General features: G+C 32.3%; 1 protein-coding gene across 1 annotated transcript in view; it reads right to left on the bottom strand.

The window, feature by feature from the left end:
• The window catches only part of LOC143228355 (uncharacterized), a 51,509-nt gene extending 32,671 nt beyond the window's left edge, over positions 1–18,838 (bottom strand). The window contains exons 1-3 of the mRNA XM_076459624.1: positions 18,704–18,838; positions 18,262–18,405; positions 16,893–16,964 (exon numbers count right to left, since the gene is read on the bottom strand). Of these exons, the coding sequence (XP_076315739.1) occupies positions 16,893–16,964; positions 18,262–18,405; positions 18,704–18,838 (351 nt within the window). The remainder of the gene's footprint in view (positions 1–16,892; positions 16,965–18,261; positions 18,406–18,703) is intronic.
• Between the last annotated feature and the right edge of the window lie 276 nt (positions 18,839–19,114).

Genomic DNA, 19,114 nt, shown 5'->3' with positions numbered 1-19,114 from the left:
ACTTCTTATCTATCGAAATTATATTTGATAGAAACCTGAATTTATCTAAACTCCTCTCTTTTGTAATTTTCAATCAGAAAAATCTCATCTAAAGTTTGGAAGAATTGTCTATGCAAGCGTACCTTCATGTATAAACGCTTACTTTGCATGCTAATAACCTATGCTGAAGAAAACAAACAAGCCAAGTGAACTTTATAAACAAATTTTTATGACCTAGAAAAATATCTTGATCAATAATTTTTTACTTGTATGGTATTTTTAATGTCTATGAAGATTTGGACGACGTTACGAGCTATTAAAGTTGTCTAAAACTTTCTAGACATATGCAAATCCATTAAATATTTCTTTCACAAATATTCTTCTCTGTCTACACCTACTCATGTAAGATGTTTTCTTATTTTGAATGACTTGCTCCCTTAAAATCTTCTAGTAATTCACCACTGTTATTCAAATTCATAATGGTATCTGTTCATCATATTAAAGAGTATTACTTCCTCTTTTTGTACAATTTTGCCTTGTATACAAATTCTGTGCTTCTTCATGACTACTCTAGTAGTATGTTGGATCAATTGTTCTGCTATATTGCCATCGAAATTTCAAAAACATTTATTGCAAAATAGTTATGAGATCGTAAAATAAGTCAATCATCAGAAAGAATTAATTTTCTTTTCGTGCAAGAAAAACTCTATTGTTTTTTTTTTCAGAAATCGTAACGTAAAGACGTATAAGGTAAGAAAAGTGAGAGCTGTCTCCTTGGAAAAAATAATTACCATTGTACATCATCAGTTATGATGTGCTGCTATTTAGACTGAATTATATAACCTCTTGCATAAACACATTATAAACGGATGCGAGTACGAATAATCAAAACGTGGCTTTAGTTTTGTTTTTATTCCTAGCATTGCTATTGCCTAGTGGTTATGGTATTCGACTCGAAATCTACGAGTAGTGGATTCCAGTTGTGTCATTGAACATGTTTACTGTTTAAGCCTTGGGGTCATTATAAGGTTATGGTCGATCTTGCTATTTGTTTGTAAAGAGTAGCTCAAGAGTTGAGAGTGTATAGTATTGACTAGCTGCTTTCCCTCTTGTTCATAATTTCAAAATCGAGAATGTCTAGTACAGATAGGCTTCGAGTAGCTTAGAGCGAAATTTAAAAAAAAAAACAAAACATTTGTGTTTTGAAGAATCTCGATCTTAGGTAAGTACTTTGAAAGTTTTGTGATTATTAAATAAATTATTCAGAGAATTTCGCTTTGTTCAATTCAAAAATAAAGGGTTATATAAAGCCTAATATGAAGTTGTTACGAATTGGATGGCGTCATTTCATTTCACTTCAGCGGACCGTTTTATCCAATTTTATTCGTAAAACAACTTTAGCCACAAGAAGTGCATTTCATTAATAACTCTGACTGCTTGTTTTGGTGCAAAGCCACAGTATAGACTAACTGAGCTCTTTATAATGTAGGAAATCGAACCGTGGATTTAGTGGTGTAAGATCGTAAACATACCCAATCCACTGCAGATTTTGAATATTTCATAAAAAAGATATTTCGTAAATCTTTATTTTAACTAGAAATAATATTCATAATAAACATTTCAAAACATTTGCGCTTTTGTAACATTTATCTTTAATGGTGTAAACCATATTCAAAGTTAAGGTGATCAGCTTAGTCCCCGATAAAATTGTCATTGTGTAAAATGGAGTTTATTTACCTTCTTGAAAGCATTTCCGTTTTTTTTCACGAAACTAATGTTTTTGCTTTATTTTGAAAGAACATTTGGAAGATTGCTTTTTTAAACTACTTTTGAGAAGTGTTTAATCCATAATTGTATAATTTTTATCTCCAAATAGTACTTTAAAATAATTTCAGTTTTGAAACAATAATTGCGTTTTTTTTCTCCGTGGCAATGTAGAGCTGGTGGTGGCAAAAACCAAATAGTTTCTTAAAATTAGTGTAAAATCAAATTTTATGGACCATTCTGTTAAAGACTGGCATAGATTTTTTCACAAACACGTTGAAAAAATTATACTTTAATTACTATTTTTGATAATTTCATATAATAAAAGTATAGGGGTTGTAATAAGTTGCAATTCAATTCTATTCCCGTCCCATTAAGTTCGTTGACTTTCAATAATATTTTCCGCGGGCCTTGAGTAGTTTGGTCTGCTAAAGTTTGATAGTAACTGACTTTTTGAAATGGCAAGGTGTAGGAGTTTCTCCTCCTCTGTTTCTCTCCCTACGGATAAGAGTACATGTATGAAAAACCATTTTCAGTTATGATACGCTACACATATCCATCATATGACTTATGTAGTTCTTGGAAATTATGCGTTTTTAGATATTTTGGGTAACATTTATTTTGTTTTCTACAGTAATGTTCTTGAACTGTGTATTTTGGGTATTAAGTTATCTGCATAAGTCGGAACTACAAAGCTGAAGGCATACACTTAAGTTCAATTCGCATGCCTCACTTGTGGCAACAACATCAACAAAATAATCATGTGTCTATTCCCATAGCGTCTGACAAATACGCAATAAAAGCTTTTTATTTGTGTGAACTTAAGCACAAAGCTACACAATGGACTATCTGTGATCTGCCCACCATAGGTATCGAAACCAAATTTCTAGCATTGTAAGTCCGCAGAAATACCACTTTCCACTGGAAGGGGGCAGTAAAAGCTCCTTTTTCTTTGTTATTTATTTTTCAATACTTTTTAATTGGCTAATAGTTTGATCATTTTTGTTGGTTTTCTTTCCATTTTTCCTTTCATTAATTACTTGAACTTTTTGTTGGTAGTGTTATACCAAAATACTACAAGTTTGGAATAGTTATTGAATACATTTTCTTTCTTATAGACCATGTTGCTTTGTTCCCCTAAATGGTGTTGGTTCTTTATTATATTATATATGCATACATAAATGTGTTTTCAAATTTGAAAAATCGTCTTTTAACAATTAACGAAAGTGTCCTGTGTGCAGTGAATCTAATTTTGTGTCACAAAGTAAATCATCAGTTAATAAACAATTCTGTAACTGCTATAGTCTACCATCTGATGAAATGTTCTGGGCATTACATCGAAGTTATGCGTTAAATAAAATGTTACTTGAATCTGAAGCTTTCTATTCCAGGTGTACTATATCAAGTGTCAAGATATTAATGGAAATAACAAGTTAATGTTTTTCTTTTTTAGATTACTAAAACATGTTTGGCCAACCATATCAGAACACAATGACAAGATATGACACTGACGTTGAAGATGTAGGCAACGGATATCACTTAGTTCCCGTTAAGTGTGACGTATTACATTGTATGTATATGGATATTTATGTACTGTTATGTAAGCATATCTATTAAAACAAAGTAGTCGCAACTTTAAATATCTAATTCACAAAAGCAATAACTTTTTAAAGCACATTTGAATTAAAAAAGATACCAGAAACAATCAAAATTGGTGTACTGGTTTAAATATGTTCAACAATAACAGTAAAAATATTCAGCTAGAAAACAACATTTTAGGAAAAAGTTGGGGAAAAATTTTTGAAATAAGGGGAAACAGAGTTAATGTAATGTGATAAAGCAGGAAATAAAGTATATGTGTATCTGTATCCATATCAGAACAAGACAGGAGGTCATTTTGAAAATATGTCTTTTAAAAAAGCCACATGCATGGTTCAGATTTATACATAGGAGAATGTTAATGAAGGTTGACAGTCAGATGGCAGATGATACTACACATGCGTATTCGAATATATTTCTCTTTCTAGGAGAGTTAATGGTATCAAAGTATGATGAGAGTCACGACATACTAATGTCAAACCCTCATCACACTCCAAGTACACCATTCATTAAGGTGGGCAGTCATTAACAATACTAGTCTTTGTGTAGGTAGTTTGGAAGTGTTTCCACCCTCACGAGTGAAACATGCAATAGAAGAGAATTACATATATGCCTATAGGCTTATGTCGCCGGAGGCCTCTTTGTTCTGTTGCCCCTGTCTGCATGGGTTACCTCCATACATGCCGACACTTATCAGTTATGACTCGCTATCCGCCAACATCAAAGCTATAAAGTCTCTCATGGCAACATTTCTAATTTTGATACGTCAGTATCTACGAGGTTTAATCTCCGCAAAAATTCCCAAGTAAACAGGCGAAACAGAAGGAAACGCGAGATCAGTGTTGGCGGCAACTTTGTAGATCCAAAATATGTTCCAAAAGTAAATTTCTCATAAAGTCGAATGATATAGAAGTAGATTAGTTGATTACGTTTTCTAGAATTAAAGTTCATGGACCTCTTGAAAGATATTTGAAGGACGTTAATATTAAAGAAAACTTTCTCTGAAGAACGCCAATCATCTCTCCTCAAATACAGGGGAATTCTTTCAAAACAAAAACTGCAAAGGATTGAACAAAACAAACATTTGAGATGTATTTAGAGTATACCATGTTACTTTAACTGGCAATGAACTCTTAAGATTAATTGTATTAATTGCATTAGAGTTTATTCTGATTTTTGTAAATAGACATTATAAAATGTGGTCTATACTGATGTCACTTCTTTAACTAAATACTTCTCTTTTTCACTGTAAAGCTAATGAAGTTACGAAAATTTTGAATATGGTACAATGGACTTTGTAAATCAACTTATTTAAAGATGTGTTGAATTTTGAAATAATCTCCTCTTGGTTTCATTAAATAGCTATGTAATAAACAGAAAAATCTTGCATCATGGTATCTGTTTAGTCTGAATAATGCAAGATATTACACATATACAACTTGAACTTTAATACGAATTTTGATTCGGTACTCAAACAAAAAAATATTACCGAATAATTTATTTATGAATTCAGTAAGCTTTAAAATCAATATTTAAAGGAGAGGATAATTTGCTTTGGGGAGATTTAAAATACTAATGAGAGATTTATTAGTTTTGAATTTCGCGCAAAGCTATGTCAGGGCTATCTACGCTAGCTGTTCCTAATTTAACAATGTAAGGCTAGAGGGTAAGCAGCTTGTCATTACCACCCACCGCCAACGTTTGGGCTACTCTTTTACCAACGAATAGTGGGATTGACCGTCACTTATAACGCCCCTACAGCTGAAAGGGTAGGCATGTTTGGTGTGACCCGGATTTAAACCCGCGACCTTCAGATTACGAATCGAGAGCCTTAACCACTTGGCCATGCCAGGTCAAATAAGAGAAGAATAAATACTGTTGCTATAATACCTCCTCACTAGCGAATAATTATTTATCCTCTTTTTCATCAAATACTAGCCATATTAGATAGTGCTCATAGTAATACTTAATTAAACTTTTGACTAAAAAATAGATTAACTGTATAAAATTTATCAAATAAAAATAATTATTGCACAAATATATATGATTCACTTTCCTTTCTATAAGTTTGTTTGTTTTTGATTTTCGTGCAAAGCTACAGAAGGGCTATCTGCGCTAGCTGTCCCTAATTTTCAGTGTAAGACTAGAGAGAAGGTAGCCAGTCATCATCATCCACTGCCAACTCTTGGGCTACTCTTTTACCTACAAATAGGGAGATTGATCGTATCATTATAACGCCTCCACGGCTGAAAAGGCGAGCATGCTTGGTGCGACCGGGATACGAACCCGCGACCCTCAGATTAGGAGTCGAACGCCTTAACCCACCTGGCTATGCCGGGCCCTTTCTATAAGAAAACTGTTTTCGGTTTCAAGTAATTTGTATTGGAAAAATATGATAAAACATACGGAGTTATTTTTGTATAATTTCTTGCCCTTTTAAAATTACTTTTTAAGGCTAAACTCAAAATATTGGAACCCGGTTTATTATTTCTAAACAAGTAACTTAGAAATATGCATATAATATTTTCGAAAATTACTGCGTTAAATACAGCTAACGAGTGAGACTTCCATTATTAACTCCTTTGTGACATTCACATAATGTAAAACAAAAACACTGACTAATCTAAGCTAAGACTTAAACTGCAAATAGAATAAAAATCTGCAATTTCATATAGTTTTTCTATTTCATATTTGTTTTCGAATGTAACTAAACTGTATTGCTTCTATCTGCTCACTGAGGGGAAACACTGTGACAAATATAGAAACCTACGTGCTGACTTTGTAAAGAATACTGTCATTTGATTGGACAGAGATTAATGATATTGTCTACACCAGAGGGAAAAAGAGCAAAAAACTGATGTTCTAGCTGCTTGTGGAAGTCCATGATCCAAATCGTTACTCGTCACAGTCGCGATAGCTGAAACATTCTATACGCCATCTTTTGATTGTCCTGTCTCGAAAAAAAAGAAAAAAAGCCGTCATTCCCTATTCTTCTATTGTTGTGAATTCGCTTCTCTCTTCTATAATTATGATTTATGTAGCAGGAGAATTGACAACGTAATTAAGCGTGCCATGCAATAATGACGTATATACGTACAGCGTCCAGTAGCAAACTTGTGTTTGCATCACCTAGATAGCTTTCAGAAAAAAAATATACTTTATACATATATAGTGGATATCTGAAAGTGCTTGAAAAATGTACATATACGTTGAAACAATCTATTTAGTTTAACAAACATCAATCAAACAACATACTTTAAAGCAATATAATACGAATCATTATTAAATGGTATATCTGCAGAAACCTAATAAGAAAACAGCGAACAATCCGAAAGTATGTTTTATCTTGTTTAGTTCGCTTCTTCTTTACAGGTGAGTAGTAACAATACAATGAGAAGATGCTTGTTTTGTTTTAAATTTTCGCGCAAAGCTACTCGAGAACTACTTGAGCTAGCCGTTCCTAATTTAACAATGTCAGACTAGAGGGAAGGCAGGTAGTCATCACCACCCACCGCCAACTCTTGGGCTACTCTTTTGCCAACGAATAGTGGGGTGGACCGAACATTATAACGCCCCCACGGCTTAAAGGGCAGGTATGTTTGGTGCGACCGGGATTTGAACCCGCGACCCTCGGCTTATCAGTCGACGCCTTAACACGCTTGGCCATGCCGGGTCCATAAGAAGATGCATATAATATGATATAATATCTGCTTTCTTAGGATAATTAAATTCCTATCACGGTTACTTAAGTACAGCTTTTCTGAGAAACATCAGCTTACTTCATCCAAGCTAAGTCGATAATGAACATTGTCACTGTGTTGGGAAAATATAATTGATATACTTTTATTAGTAGTAGTACAAAACTATCGTAAACCTCTTTCACTGCGAATAATAGTTTGTGACAGTTCACGTTTCTAACTTTCTATCCATTTTTGGTATTTTAAGTTGAAGCATGATTAATCTAGTTGAAACATATAAAATACGAGTAACTGATTACTGTTCATGAGACTAATGAACCGTATTGCACGAAAATGTAACACAACTGTTCGTGAAGAGTGGGTTGTTGTCGAAAGTAAGAAACATGCGAATCTCATCTGCTCAGAAAATTCTGTTTTTCGATCCAGTATAAAAATCATGACACTCAAAGGTATTCATAAAATTTGGTTTACTATGGAATGTGTAAAACATGCAATGAAAACTGAAGTAATAGGTCTGCTGAACCTAAACCTCTCTCTCTCTCTCCATGTGAAGAAACATAAAATAAGATTTATTCACAAAAAATATACGAGGCATTTTTTATTATTTATGTTGTTTAGTGTCTTCTATTTCTCGTGCCATTTTTAAGAGAACTTTATACCGCAGAACAGTAAATATAAAAATTACTATGTTACACAAATATTGTTCCTGGATAGTATGTTTTATTTCTAAATTGATTATGTTGTAAAAGTACAGAAAATGGCTATTATTCCCTTCACGCTTTGCTTTTGTGACCTGGACAATGAAATTTAGAAATTAACCTATTTTCCATGTAAAGACGGGCAAATTTGCACATTTGCATTTACGTAAGGTCTGAATAAAACAACATATGAATCAAGATTTACATGTATTTATACTAAAGTTATACAGAAATGAAAAAAATGTTTAGAAGTGAGTAGTTTTTCGAGATTTACGACTGTAATGTAAATTACTTTCACGTATCAGCTCCCAAATATAGTCTCCCACCATGTTTTCGTTATGAGCTCTTTGGTAGCGGCGTTCAAAGTCCAGTATATCTTGGCGGAAGCGCTCGCCTTGCTCCCATGTTCTTTTTTATTTATCAAGATGAGTGTCAGTGATATGGACTTTCAGGGGCATCCTGCAGCCCATTTTGCCGTAGTTCTTCACCAGAGCCTCAACCAGTTCTACATAATTTTCGACTTTGTGATTACCTATAAAGCCCCGAACCACTGCAACAAAGCTCTCCGAAGCTTTTTTTCTCTTCCTACTGAGCTTCTGGGGAATTCTGTGCACTTCAGGATCTTAATTTGTAGTCCAACGAAGACGCCAGCTTTGACTTTTGCCTCAGACACCTTAGGAAAGAAGTCTCGAAGGTGCTTGAAGGCTGCAAATTCCTTATCAAGAGCTGTGACAAATTGTATCATAAGACGAAATTTCATGTGCAGTGGTGGGAACAACACCTTCTGGAGGTCTACTAGTGGCTCACACTTGACATTGTGCTTCCCCACAGATAATTCGGTCCGTTGTGGCCAATGCTTCCTGTCGTAGTGCCCTGTTGTCCCAAAGGCAAAGATAACAGGGACACTTGGTAAAGCCTCCGATAACCTCCCAGCCATACCCATCATACTTCATGGCTTCTAGCAAGGTCTTGACGCTGTTATATTACTCTTTGAGGTGCACCGAATGAGCCAAGGGAAGAGACGGATACTTATTCCTGTTATGGAGCAGCACAGCTTTGAGGCTTCTGGATGAGCTATCAATGAAGAGGCGCCACTCATTCGGGTTACAGGCAATTCCAAATGCCTCGCACATACTGGATACATTGTGGCAGAAACAGAGCCCATCTTGACGAGTAAAGAAACTTGAAAAATGTCGGTGACGCTTCCTCTGACTTGCGACTTGCACACTTTCATCTAACAAATCCCACTCCTTGAGCCTAGATGTCAAAAGCTCAGCATTCGACTTTGTTAGACCAAGATCTCTGACCAAGTCATTGAGGTCACTTGGTTGGGGTAGTATGGGCAAATTTGAAAATTTCATTACCCAGGTCACAAAAGCAAAGTTTGAAGAGAAAAATAGATCTTTTCCATTTAATTTAGGCATAAGCAATTGGGAAATAATACTTTCTGCCCAAGAACAAAAAAAAAAAAAAAAAGTAAAAATTTTGTTACATAGTGTTATTAGCTCAAACAACTTCGCCCATATTGGTTACCGAATATAATTAATAGATGAATCTCTCTCTCTCTCTCTCTCACACACACACATATATATATATATACAGTTATCAGGTGATAATTTACCTGTAAAGGTAATAGTTTACATTTCTTATAAATATTTCAATTATCTATATATCGTATCTGTTACGAAATTTGTTCGTTTCACTTGAATGACATCTCAGTCATATTTTGGGCTAAACAGCCAGGTAAGAAGACATGTCACACTCATATCCGTCTCTGCTTTTAAGGGAAAGCATCACTAGACAGCAAGCAACTATTCTTAAACAGGCTCTTCTCGAGCTTTTTCGTGGGTAACATATCGGTTTACTCAGAATACATTCAATACATGTATGGCAGTTTGAACATGACTACTTATGCCATTAAAAATAAATACATAGGAGATAATTAGAATGTTAAAATATTACTTTCATTTTATAAAATGAAAACTATCCTAACATTTTGCACATGAAATGAATAAAGGGCGGGGACAACTAGGCCATGGCCCTAAACTCTGGAAAATATTTTTTTTTATGATAAAATGTTATTTATTTGTAATTAAGCAGAGCAGTTTAACATCAACCACCATTCGCACTGAAGCTAATAAAACAATAACATATGGACGCGAAAACTTTGCAAACGCCTATTTTGAAATCTAACACCAAATGTTTATGTGTCATTAGCATGATATAATATTTTTTTAATAACTATGTGATTTTTATGTAATAAATGAATAAATTTACATTTTGTTTTGAAATAAAAAATTACACATTTTAGAATCATTTTTATTTTTTTACTGCTGTATGTAGTTGAAAGATGGAACACCAAAAATCACACAACACAATACGTTGTACAGGGCCCGGGGTCCCAGCTACTCCACATGTTTTAAATGAGCCCTTTCTTATACCTTAACAATTTTTAAATGTTCATTGAGGTGTGTTTTAGTCAATATTAACATCATAATGCAGGAACTATGATGAGAAATGCCGATTTGACAAGTACTGAAAAGTTCATACATCCCTACTGGTAAAAGTTATCCTCGCAGTATGTGTAAACAACTGGTAACAAGGATTCGTGTTTCCAGACTAGTCGTTTCACAGCTTATTTTGTGTAAGATAACACACAGAAGCATGCTGCTGTACGTTCCTTTAGATAAATCTCAGAAGACATCAGTAAAGAAACAATTCTGAATGTATTTAAATCTTTTACTAGAAAATTTGTTCGTTTGTTTAGAAATTAACACAAAGCTACACATGGGCTATCTGTGGTCTACCCACCTTGGATATCGAAACTCGGTTTTTAGCGGTGTAAGTCGGCAGACATACCGCTGTGGCACTTACGGACTGCTGGAAAATGTATTCATGATGTGGTAAAAGTATAAAAACTTTTAAAGAGAAGCATTATTTACATGAAAACGAAATACAAAGACGTATCATAAAACATCATCGGAAAATCTGCACTATTTCTGTAAAACGTTACAATGAAAGAAGTATTACGTACAGCATAAAAACAGTATACGAAAATACCTATTTTCTCAGCAACAATAATTACTTAACAACATAATTTTATAAAATTAAAACCTATTGAAATATTTCAATGCGCCAATCAAATTTCTCAAGGTGACGTTTTGCTAGAAATATCATCACAATTTTGTACATTAATAAACTTTAAACGTTAAGACTCACATACCTCCTAAATAATACAAGTATCTGTATTTAAAACAGAAAAGTTAATAATAATGCTCTCCATAAGGCCTTGATAGAAAGCATTTATTCTAATAACTTGTACGTAAATATAATTATAATTTATTGCATATTTTCTTAATTTTCAGTTTATAAACTAGACAGAACTAATTGAGGTATGTAATGGATAAACGAGTTTGTCATGGAAGCAATCTGTGTACGCGTGCTTGTGTCAGCTTCCAAAAAAGCTGCTTTGTGCCATAAAACACCAAATCAACCAACCAACCAAATGAAGATATTTATTTCTCCATTGTGTTGCGTACTATTTGTCTGGAGCACGTGGAAGGCTTTTGCATTCGTGGATTTCGTAGTTGTTATAAGACGACGAAATTTCCTTGCGATTGCTGGGAATGACATCTCAGTCATATTTTGGGCTAAACAGCCAGGTAAGAAGACATGTCACACTCATATCCGTCTCTGCTTTTAAGGGAAAGCATCACTGTGTGCACGTGGAAGGCTTTTGCATTCGTGGATTTCGTAGTTGTTATAAGACGACGAAATTTCCTTGCGATTGCTGGATTATAATTTGTTGCTCTTTTTTTTTTCTACGTATTTTATTTCCAATGACATTAAGTAAAATGGATGCCTCCATCTTGGAAACTCTTAAATCTAAAATCCAAATATATTTTAATTATCTAAGTGTACGGGTATACCGCATAGGAAAAGGCTGTTACCCTTTAAAAACATGTGAATAATTATTAATTAAATAGCATTATGCTACTCATACGATAAATCCAAACAATGTCAAAAATGTATGCGATTCTGGTTGATACAGTTCCATTGAAACTTTATATCAGCTACGATTCGCTCAGTAAATTACCGATTGCATGTTTTAAAATCATTTTAATATAACATATTCAATCCTCTCGAAGTGTTTACACTTTAGTTGATAATTAAGATATAAAGTTGTTCAAAACAAGGGAATTCCACAGTATTTCCTCGTGACAGTTTTTTTTTTCATTTTAAGAAATATTCTTATAATTTTTATTTATTTCTGATGTCAGCCTATAAATATGTTATTCATTCATGCACAATTATGATATAACAACGTTCATGTAACAAAAATATTCGTAAACCTGTAAACACACGAAAACTATGTCTTTGGAATGAGGATTGTACCAAATGTATATGGGAAAGAAGGGAAAATATTTCCTTCTTCCATATTGTTTAAATGTGCTTTGTATACTTGCAAATAGGCTTGTTTCATTAAAACAACAAATTAGCACAGAAGATAAAGATCAAAGAAAGCGTTTTTTTTTTTTGTAATGAAAGATAAAAATATCTATATTTCGTTAATACGGTTGCAATCATCATCACAATGTGCCTGAAAATAAATTATAAAAAATATTAGCGCTGAACATTATGCGATAGTATTTTCTAAATATTAGTAATATCTAATTTTGCTATCAAAGAAGCACATTATGTGTGTGTGTGTGTGGGCTATCTGCTGTGTCCACCGAGGAGAATCGAACTTCTGATTTTAGCGTTGTAGATCCTAAGACTTACCGCTGTCTCAGGAGGGGACAGAAGCACATTAGCCTAGCAGTAAACTTTATGTATGATGTAACGTAATGTGTGTGTGTGTGTGTTTTCTCATAGTAAAGCCGGGCTATCTGCTGAGCTTACGAAGGGGAATCGAATCTCTTATTTTAGCGTTGAAATCCATAAACATACCAATGTACTAGCTGGGGGCCGTAACGTAACGAACAGAATATATTGTTAAATTACACTTGTTTTAATCAAATTTTGTTAAAATTGCATAATTATACAATGTTCTAGGCTTAACATATCCATAAAATATAATTATATGAGTATGTACTTTAGTATACATGTACACTACTTATTTATGTTCCGAAGACATTAATTAACAAATACATTATGTTCTCATTACACACGGTAAACCACACCTAAAATGTCGATTTACTCTTATTAATACAGCAGAATGTCACCGCAAATGCGAGAAGTGGCGGCCAAGCAATATGTTGATCTTGTATATATTTGATTCAAAGCGAGTTCCAACCGTTAACAACGGATATATTCTCGGACAGACTTCATGGCGTTTTTCCAAGAAAGATGTTCATACAGCGAGATTGTTAAAGAACACATTTTAAAGAACGATGGTGTTCCACATGAAAACAAATAACGTGGAAAGCTTAGCGCTAAAGACACTGTTAAAATTGACCGTTTAATTACGAGGAAAAACGTACAGCTGGATTTATCACCATGATCTTAACGATTTAACAGTCAGTTCCATAAAATCATATTACAACGATTGACAACTTACTACTGTAAAGTGCACCGTAATTCAAGAACATAACCGTAAAAAGTGCCACAAAGTTGTCATTTGGAAAACCAGCTGTCAGTTTATATTGTTTTGAGTTATTTGGATTCACACAATTATTTCTTCTCTTGGAAAAAATAACACGTTACTACGAAAACAAGTCAGATCTATTAACTCCATAAAACTTTACGTGTTTAGCGACTGATATGTTTTTATTGTTGGTTTCAATTTTTGTTTTATCATTGTTAATATGCACGACTATGAATAACATCAGGTATTAAATTAAAGTCCAATTACTTTCAAAATATATTAAATTTTAGATTAAGTTAATAATTTGTGAATTTATTGTTTTTCCTTTGTGCTTTATTCATGATACTTATCTGTAATTAAAAGAAAATCAATTATTACTTTCCATATTTATATATTAGATAAAAAGTTATCAAAACACTCATGGCAGAAACATATGTAGTCATTCTATGTAAGAGCATGTGCATTATTACAGTTAACACAGTACTATAATGTTTTCAAAATGTTAAATTTTATGTGAGAGTTAGCTAAACATTATTAATAAATTTCTTTTATCACACTATAACAATATCACGCAAGTTTTTCAATTTTATTAGATATGTAACTTTTCACTACTGATTTTCTTAAGGAGAGAAAAGAAACAGGCAATAATAATAAGTTTGCAACTGTTTAGAATATGGAAAGTTTATGTTATCTTCTATTATGATTGTGTTCAAGGCATGATCCAACAATATAGTAACCCAATAATGTGAAATAGCCCCATCCCCTAGTGTCTCAGTAGTAAGTCTCTGGGCTTTTTATGCTAAAATTTAGGTTTCAATATCCACAATGGGCTTAACAACAGACAGACAATCAAACATAGCTAAAGACATATCCACACATATTATAAGCTTATCTCAGAATATTTCCCAAAAAGTTTGCTGCATCTTGAAGATAATAAAGGTTTCTAATATGCAAACCATAGAGCACCAGAAAAACAAAGGCCTAGATACCATTAGTAAACACAGTATTTTCAATTAACAAGATAACTTGGCTGTATTTAAACATAGAATTCCTTTAAAAAAATTGTACAATAAATTTAATAATTTCCAACAAAACATTATTAAATGCCCTGGTTAACATTATGCCAAAACATATTTAATATTCTTTGCTACCAACTTCATTACTAAAACTGAAGTAAATTATATGAACACAATAGCAGGTAGTTAACATTTATCATATTACTATTTGCAGATGAAACTTTCTTGCCAAAGAATTATGTTATATATATATATATATATATATATATATATAAAAAAAACTCAAAAGTCTATAAGGCTTGGTGAAAATTGAACAGTGATGATGGTAATGTCAGATATGAATACCTAAATCATAATGGAACTAAATCCTATAAACAAATGGCTATATTTGGAGTATTAGGTAGTTCTCTTCTGAGTTAGTTTACAAAAGAAAGGCTATTCCCCTTTAAAAAGGAGCAAAATAAACATTCGTGTAGAAAAAGGTTATTAGTATTTAAAGTGCATTTATGAGTATTAACATTAACCAAATTCCCAGAATTTGTTCAGGCCACATGATTTCTTCATGACTATTTAGAACTAATAACCTTTGCCAAAACTCCTAAACAGACAAAACATCATTTGTTTCTGTAATTTTGTAAAAGAATCTGCTTATAACTAGTTGTCAATGAAACTAATTTACTAAACTGGAGAAACCTAATTATAAATTATTGACATATATTCAATTATGGATAACAGTAATAATACTGTTGGTGTGAAATATATATTTTTCAAAGGTAAAAACAGCTTTCAAGTTGTCAGTTTCTTTTGGTTAAGAACTGCTTATTTTTTCCACAAATTCCCTTCTAAGCAACTACTAAAAGACTACTTCTATTTATTTTTTTTAAATTTAAAAACTACATGTCTTTTCAAATGTTCACATATCTTCTTTTTCTCTATCAATAAAATGAATAATTTAACCACTAAAAACCAATGAACCAGGGATCACATTTTTCTACTTATTAATTACGTAGGCAGATTTACACTGTTTTTTTAAAACCATGCACAAAGAAGTTAAATAATCCAATTTCTTCTAGAGAACTGGTCAAAAAACCTCTTTTTTTGATTTATCAAATTTTAGTTGCTCCAAAACATTTGTTTAATTATTTTCATTCTGAAACATATATGATAATTTTTTTTAGTTTTTGGCATGAAATGTATGAATTAAAGTGTATTTCACTGATATGCTGGTCAAATGTTTAAAATGATCCAGAAATCTTGGCTCTTGATATAAAAGTGATCTGTTTTTAGTGTTACTAAATGAATATTTTAAATTATGACAAGTTCCTTAATATTGGGCTAGGCAATGACCAGATGGTTAGGGTGCTCAACTATTAATCTGAAGCGCATGGGTTCAAATCCCTGTCACACCAAATATACTTTCTCTTTCAGCCATAGGTGCATTACAATGTGATGGTCAATTGCACTATTCATTGGTAAAAGAGTAGTCTGAGAGGTTGTGGTGGGTGGTGGTGATGACTAACTGCCTTCTCTCTAGGCTTGCACTACTAAATTATGGATGGCTAGCACAAATAACCATCATGTAGTTTTGCAAGAAATTCCAAAACAAAACCCTTAATTCTATGTGTGCATTTTGTTTTTTCATCTACTTCCATTTCATTCCAAGAATTTGTTTGATATTCAGCATGTAACCATTCTTTCATTCTCAGTTAACTCTTTTCTACACTTTATGGATATCCAGAAGGTTGCCAATCAATGCATCCATACAAACCTTGTGTTTCAAGGGTGCAGACTTGACATTTGTAAAAAGTATTTCTGGTTATTACAGTATGGGTAAAAAGTCACTTTTAATATTTTTAACCCTGGTTTTTAGCTTGTTCATGAATGACTTATATCAACCACCATAAAGTACTCCATAAGTTTAATTTTATAATGAATATGAATACATCAGCACGATCTTATTTGTTACTTCTAAATGATGTGTTGTTTTGTTTTACCGATAATAACTCTCATTACAACATTAAAATATTGTGTGATGGTCTAATAACTTTTTTAAGAGTGAGAGCATTATTGGGAAACAAAATCTAAACTAAAAGAAATTATAGCCCATAACTTAGATAAAACATCTTTTATGATAAGGTTTTAACTTAATGACATTTGTGCAAGTTAAGAAAACAATGAATAACATTTTATACACAATACATGAATAACTTTTTTTTTGTTTTTACTAAAATTAACCAGTATTAAAAGATTAATAAAGGATACTTGAAGTGACACAAATCTTATCACCATGTAATGTTAAAGGATAACAAAAAACAGCAAGTATAAATATTACACCACAGTCTCACAACAAGTTTATCATCTAAAACATACTTAAATACTCATATATTACACTGAAAATTGTGACTTAGTCATGTGTAACATTATATAGATGCGAGATATTGTTACCTACTAATATAACTACCTAGTTTCACAAAGATGTAAAAAGAGTTAATTTTTAGTATGTAATCACATCAAAGTTTTAGAATTTTAAAGGAACATAACAGTTACTTACCAACATTCTTAAACCAAGACTTTTGACATTCTTCAAGTCCACAACTTCAACAAACACATTTTCTTTTGGAACCTAATTAACTAAAATGTTCTATTAACTTCCCTTAGATTTTCCTCACTAAGTTGTGGTAAAGCACTAGATATGTATTTTTGAAAGCATTCTTCGCAGATTATAACAGTAAATTATTAACCAGGTAATCTGAATATTGAAGTTATAATAGATAATTTTTCAATGGAAACACATATGTTTGCATACTATATGAAAAAAAAAAGAGTAGTAATTTGTAAGGAATTGTACATTTACACATTATATAAAATTGGCATTTTCTAGGAAGTAAAACTTCCAGTAATCAATGATATTTGGTAAAAAGATCTAACAATAAAGTCCAGGATCTGAAGTATATCACAAACATAATTTTTCCAAATTTGAGATTATTATTTTGACCTAAAGCTACAGATGTATTGTTTTTATTAGAAGTTCCTTTATATTTTGCCTGGTCACTTGCCATTATACAGAAGCTACAATTGAAATTAGGAATAGCTTTTACAGCATTCATTGCATTTTTACCACATATTGACAAATGAAAATTCAAGCTATTTATAGGCACAGTTTCATTTCAAAAGCCCATCCCTGCACCAACAAATGCTTGTAAAAGTTAATGGTTTTGTGACTTAGTATATGTGACATCAATAATGTTCTGTAAATAATGTGTGTACAACTTTTAATATAAATAATTTTGTTGAAATAAAGAAAATCTACAATCTAATTAATGGGCCATAACTGAAGGTTGACAATGGATAACAGATTGGACTTAATGTAACACAATCAAAAAATTCTATTATGGGTTTTCACGTATTTTTACTTCATACTAGTACAAACGATAATCAGTTTCACTCAACTTTAGTGAACAAACAATCTCAGTGACATTTTTAATCAGAAACCATATTGGATCAGAGTAATCTACAATCGTACCATAAAACATAATTTGAAGAGCCTTTAACAAATATATTTGAGCAGCTGTTCAACCAGTTTATGTTAGCTTTTTTATTAATTTCACTTAGTTTGTCATTGAAATCATTATAAGTAAACTGTCTTATCTTGCTGTTCAACTGTTCAGCTTTTTTTGTTTAACATATCGTAATATTTTAAGCATAAATCCAGCTCAAACTCTACCATTTCTTTGAACAAACTATGCCTTAGATAAGGTGGAAGCCATTGAACCTTATGAAAGTACCTAAGCCTTTTGAACACTAACTGAAATTTCAGTCCTTAATATCTTGCTGTTATTCTAAATGCTGTATAATTGCTTCATAAGATTCTTTAGAAATTCTCCAAGATAATTTGTTAGTCAAAGATTTCTAAAGCGTACCTGCAAACGTACAAGGTCCACAATTTTCAGTGAAACCTGAGATAAATGGCTGACTAATTTATATCCATCAAAAGCTGCTACACTACCTATAAAAATAATATTTCCACCCACTTTAACACCAGTGTTTTCAATATTTTTGCAAGTCTTTTAATAATGATGCAAACACCTATCCTTGACCAAACTTATAAAGGTACCTTTATACAGACAACAACACTTACTAGATATGATCAATTTGTAATTTACTAAATAAATAAATAAAAAACGTTTTCAAAGGCCATATACATAGCTAAAATTTTTATGCTTTATATCTGATGCTTCACGTACTATATTTAAAATATACATCCAGTTCGCTTAGTTCAGAATGTATATAATGAAGCCCGCGGATCCGTCCATAAAAAATAGTTTCCATAGTTTGTCCAATAGTTGAAATATTTTGAGTAACCTGTAGGATAAAATTGAATTCTGTTTTACAGAATGCTTTTCTTTCGTAAATGGTGACTAGACAGTCAGCTCTTAAGGGGGAAATTGGATTTGAAACATTCACATAAGTTATATCACTGATATCATCAGTACTCATACTTATTATTTAAATTTTCTTTTTGTTACGTCATTTCTATGCTGGTCATGCAGTTGATGGTAGTTTCAGGTAGAATATCGCAATATTTTCCATAAACCAATCATTACTGGACATGTGATAATATTACTCGTCACTATCACTGAGTTAACCTAATTTTGCATTTTATAGATCTTGAGAGACTTGGTTTAATGATATATTATACACATTTTCACCAGCGTTGACACAAACATTATTCGAAAAAATAAAATCACTTTTGACGTCAGATGACGAATAAAT

Source organism: Tachypleus tridentatus, chromosome 10 (assembly GCF_004210375.1).
Source record: "Tachypleus tridentatus isolate NWPU-2018 chromosome 10, ASM421037v1, whole genome shotgun sequence".
NCBI classification, from domain to species: Eukaryota; Metazoa; Arthropoda; class Merostomata; order Xiphosura; family Limulidae; genus Tachypleus; species Tachypleus tridentatus.
Note: the sequence above shows the minus strand (reverse complement) of the source record. Positions and strands in the feature narration are given on the sequence as shown.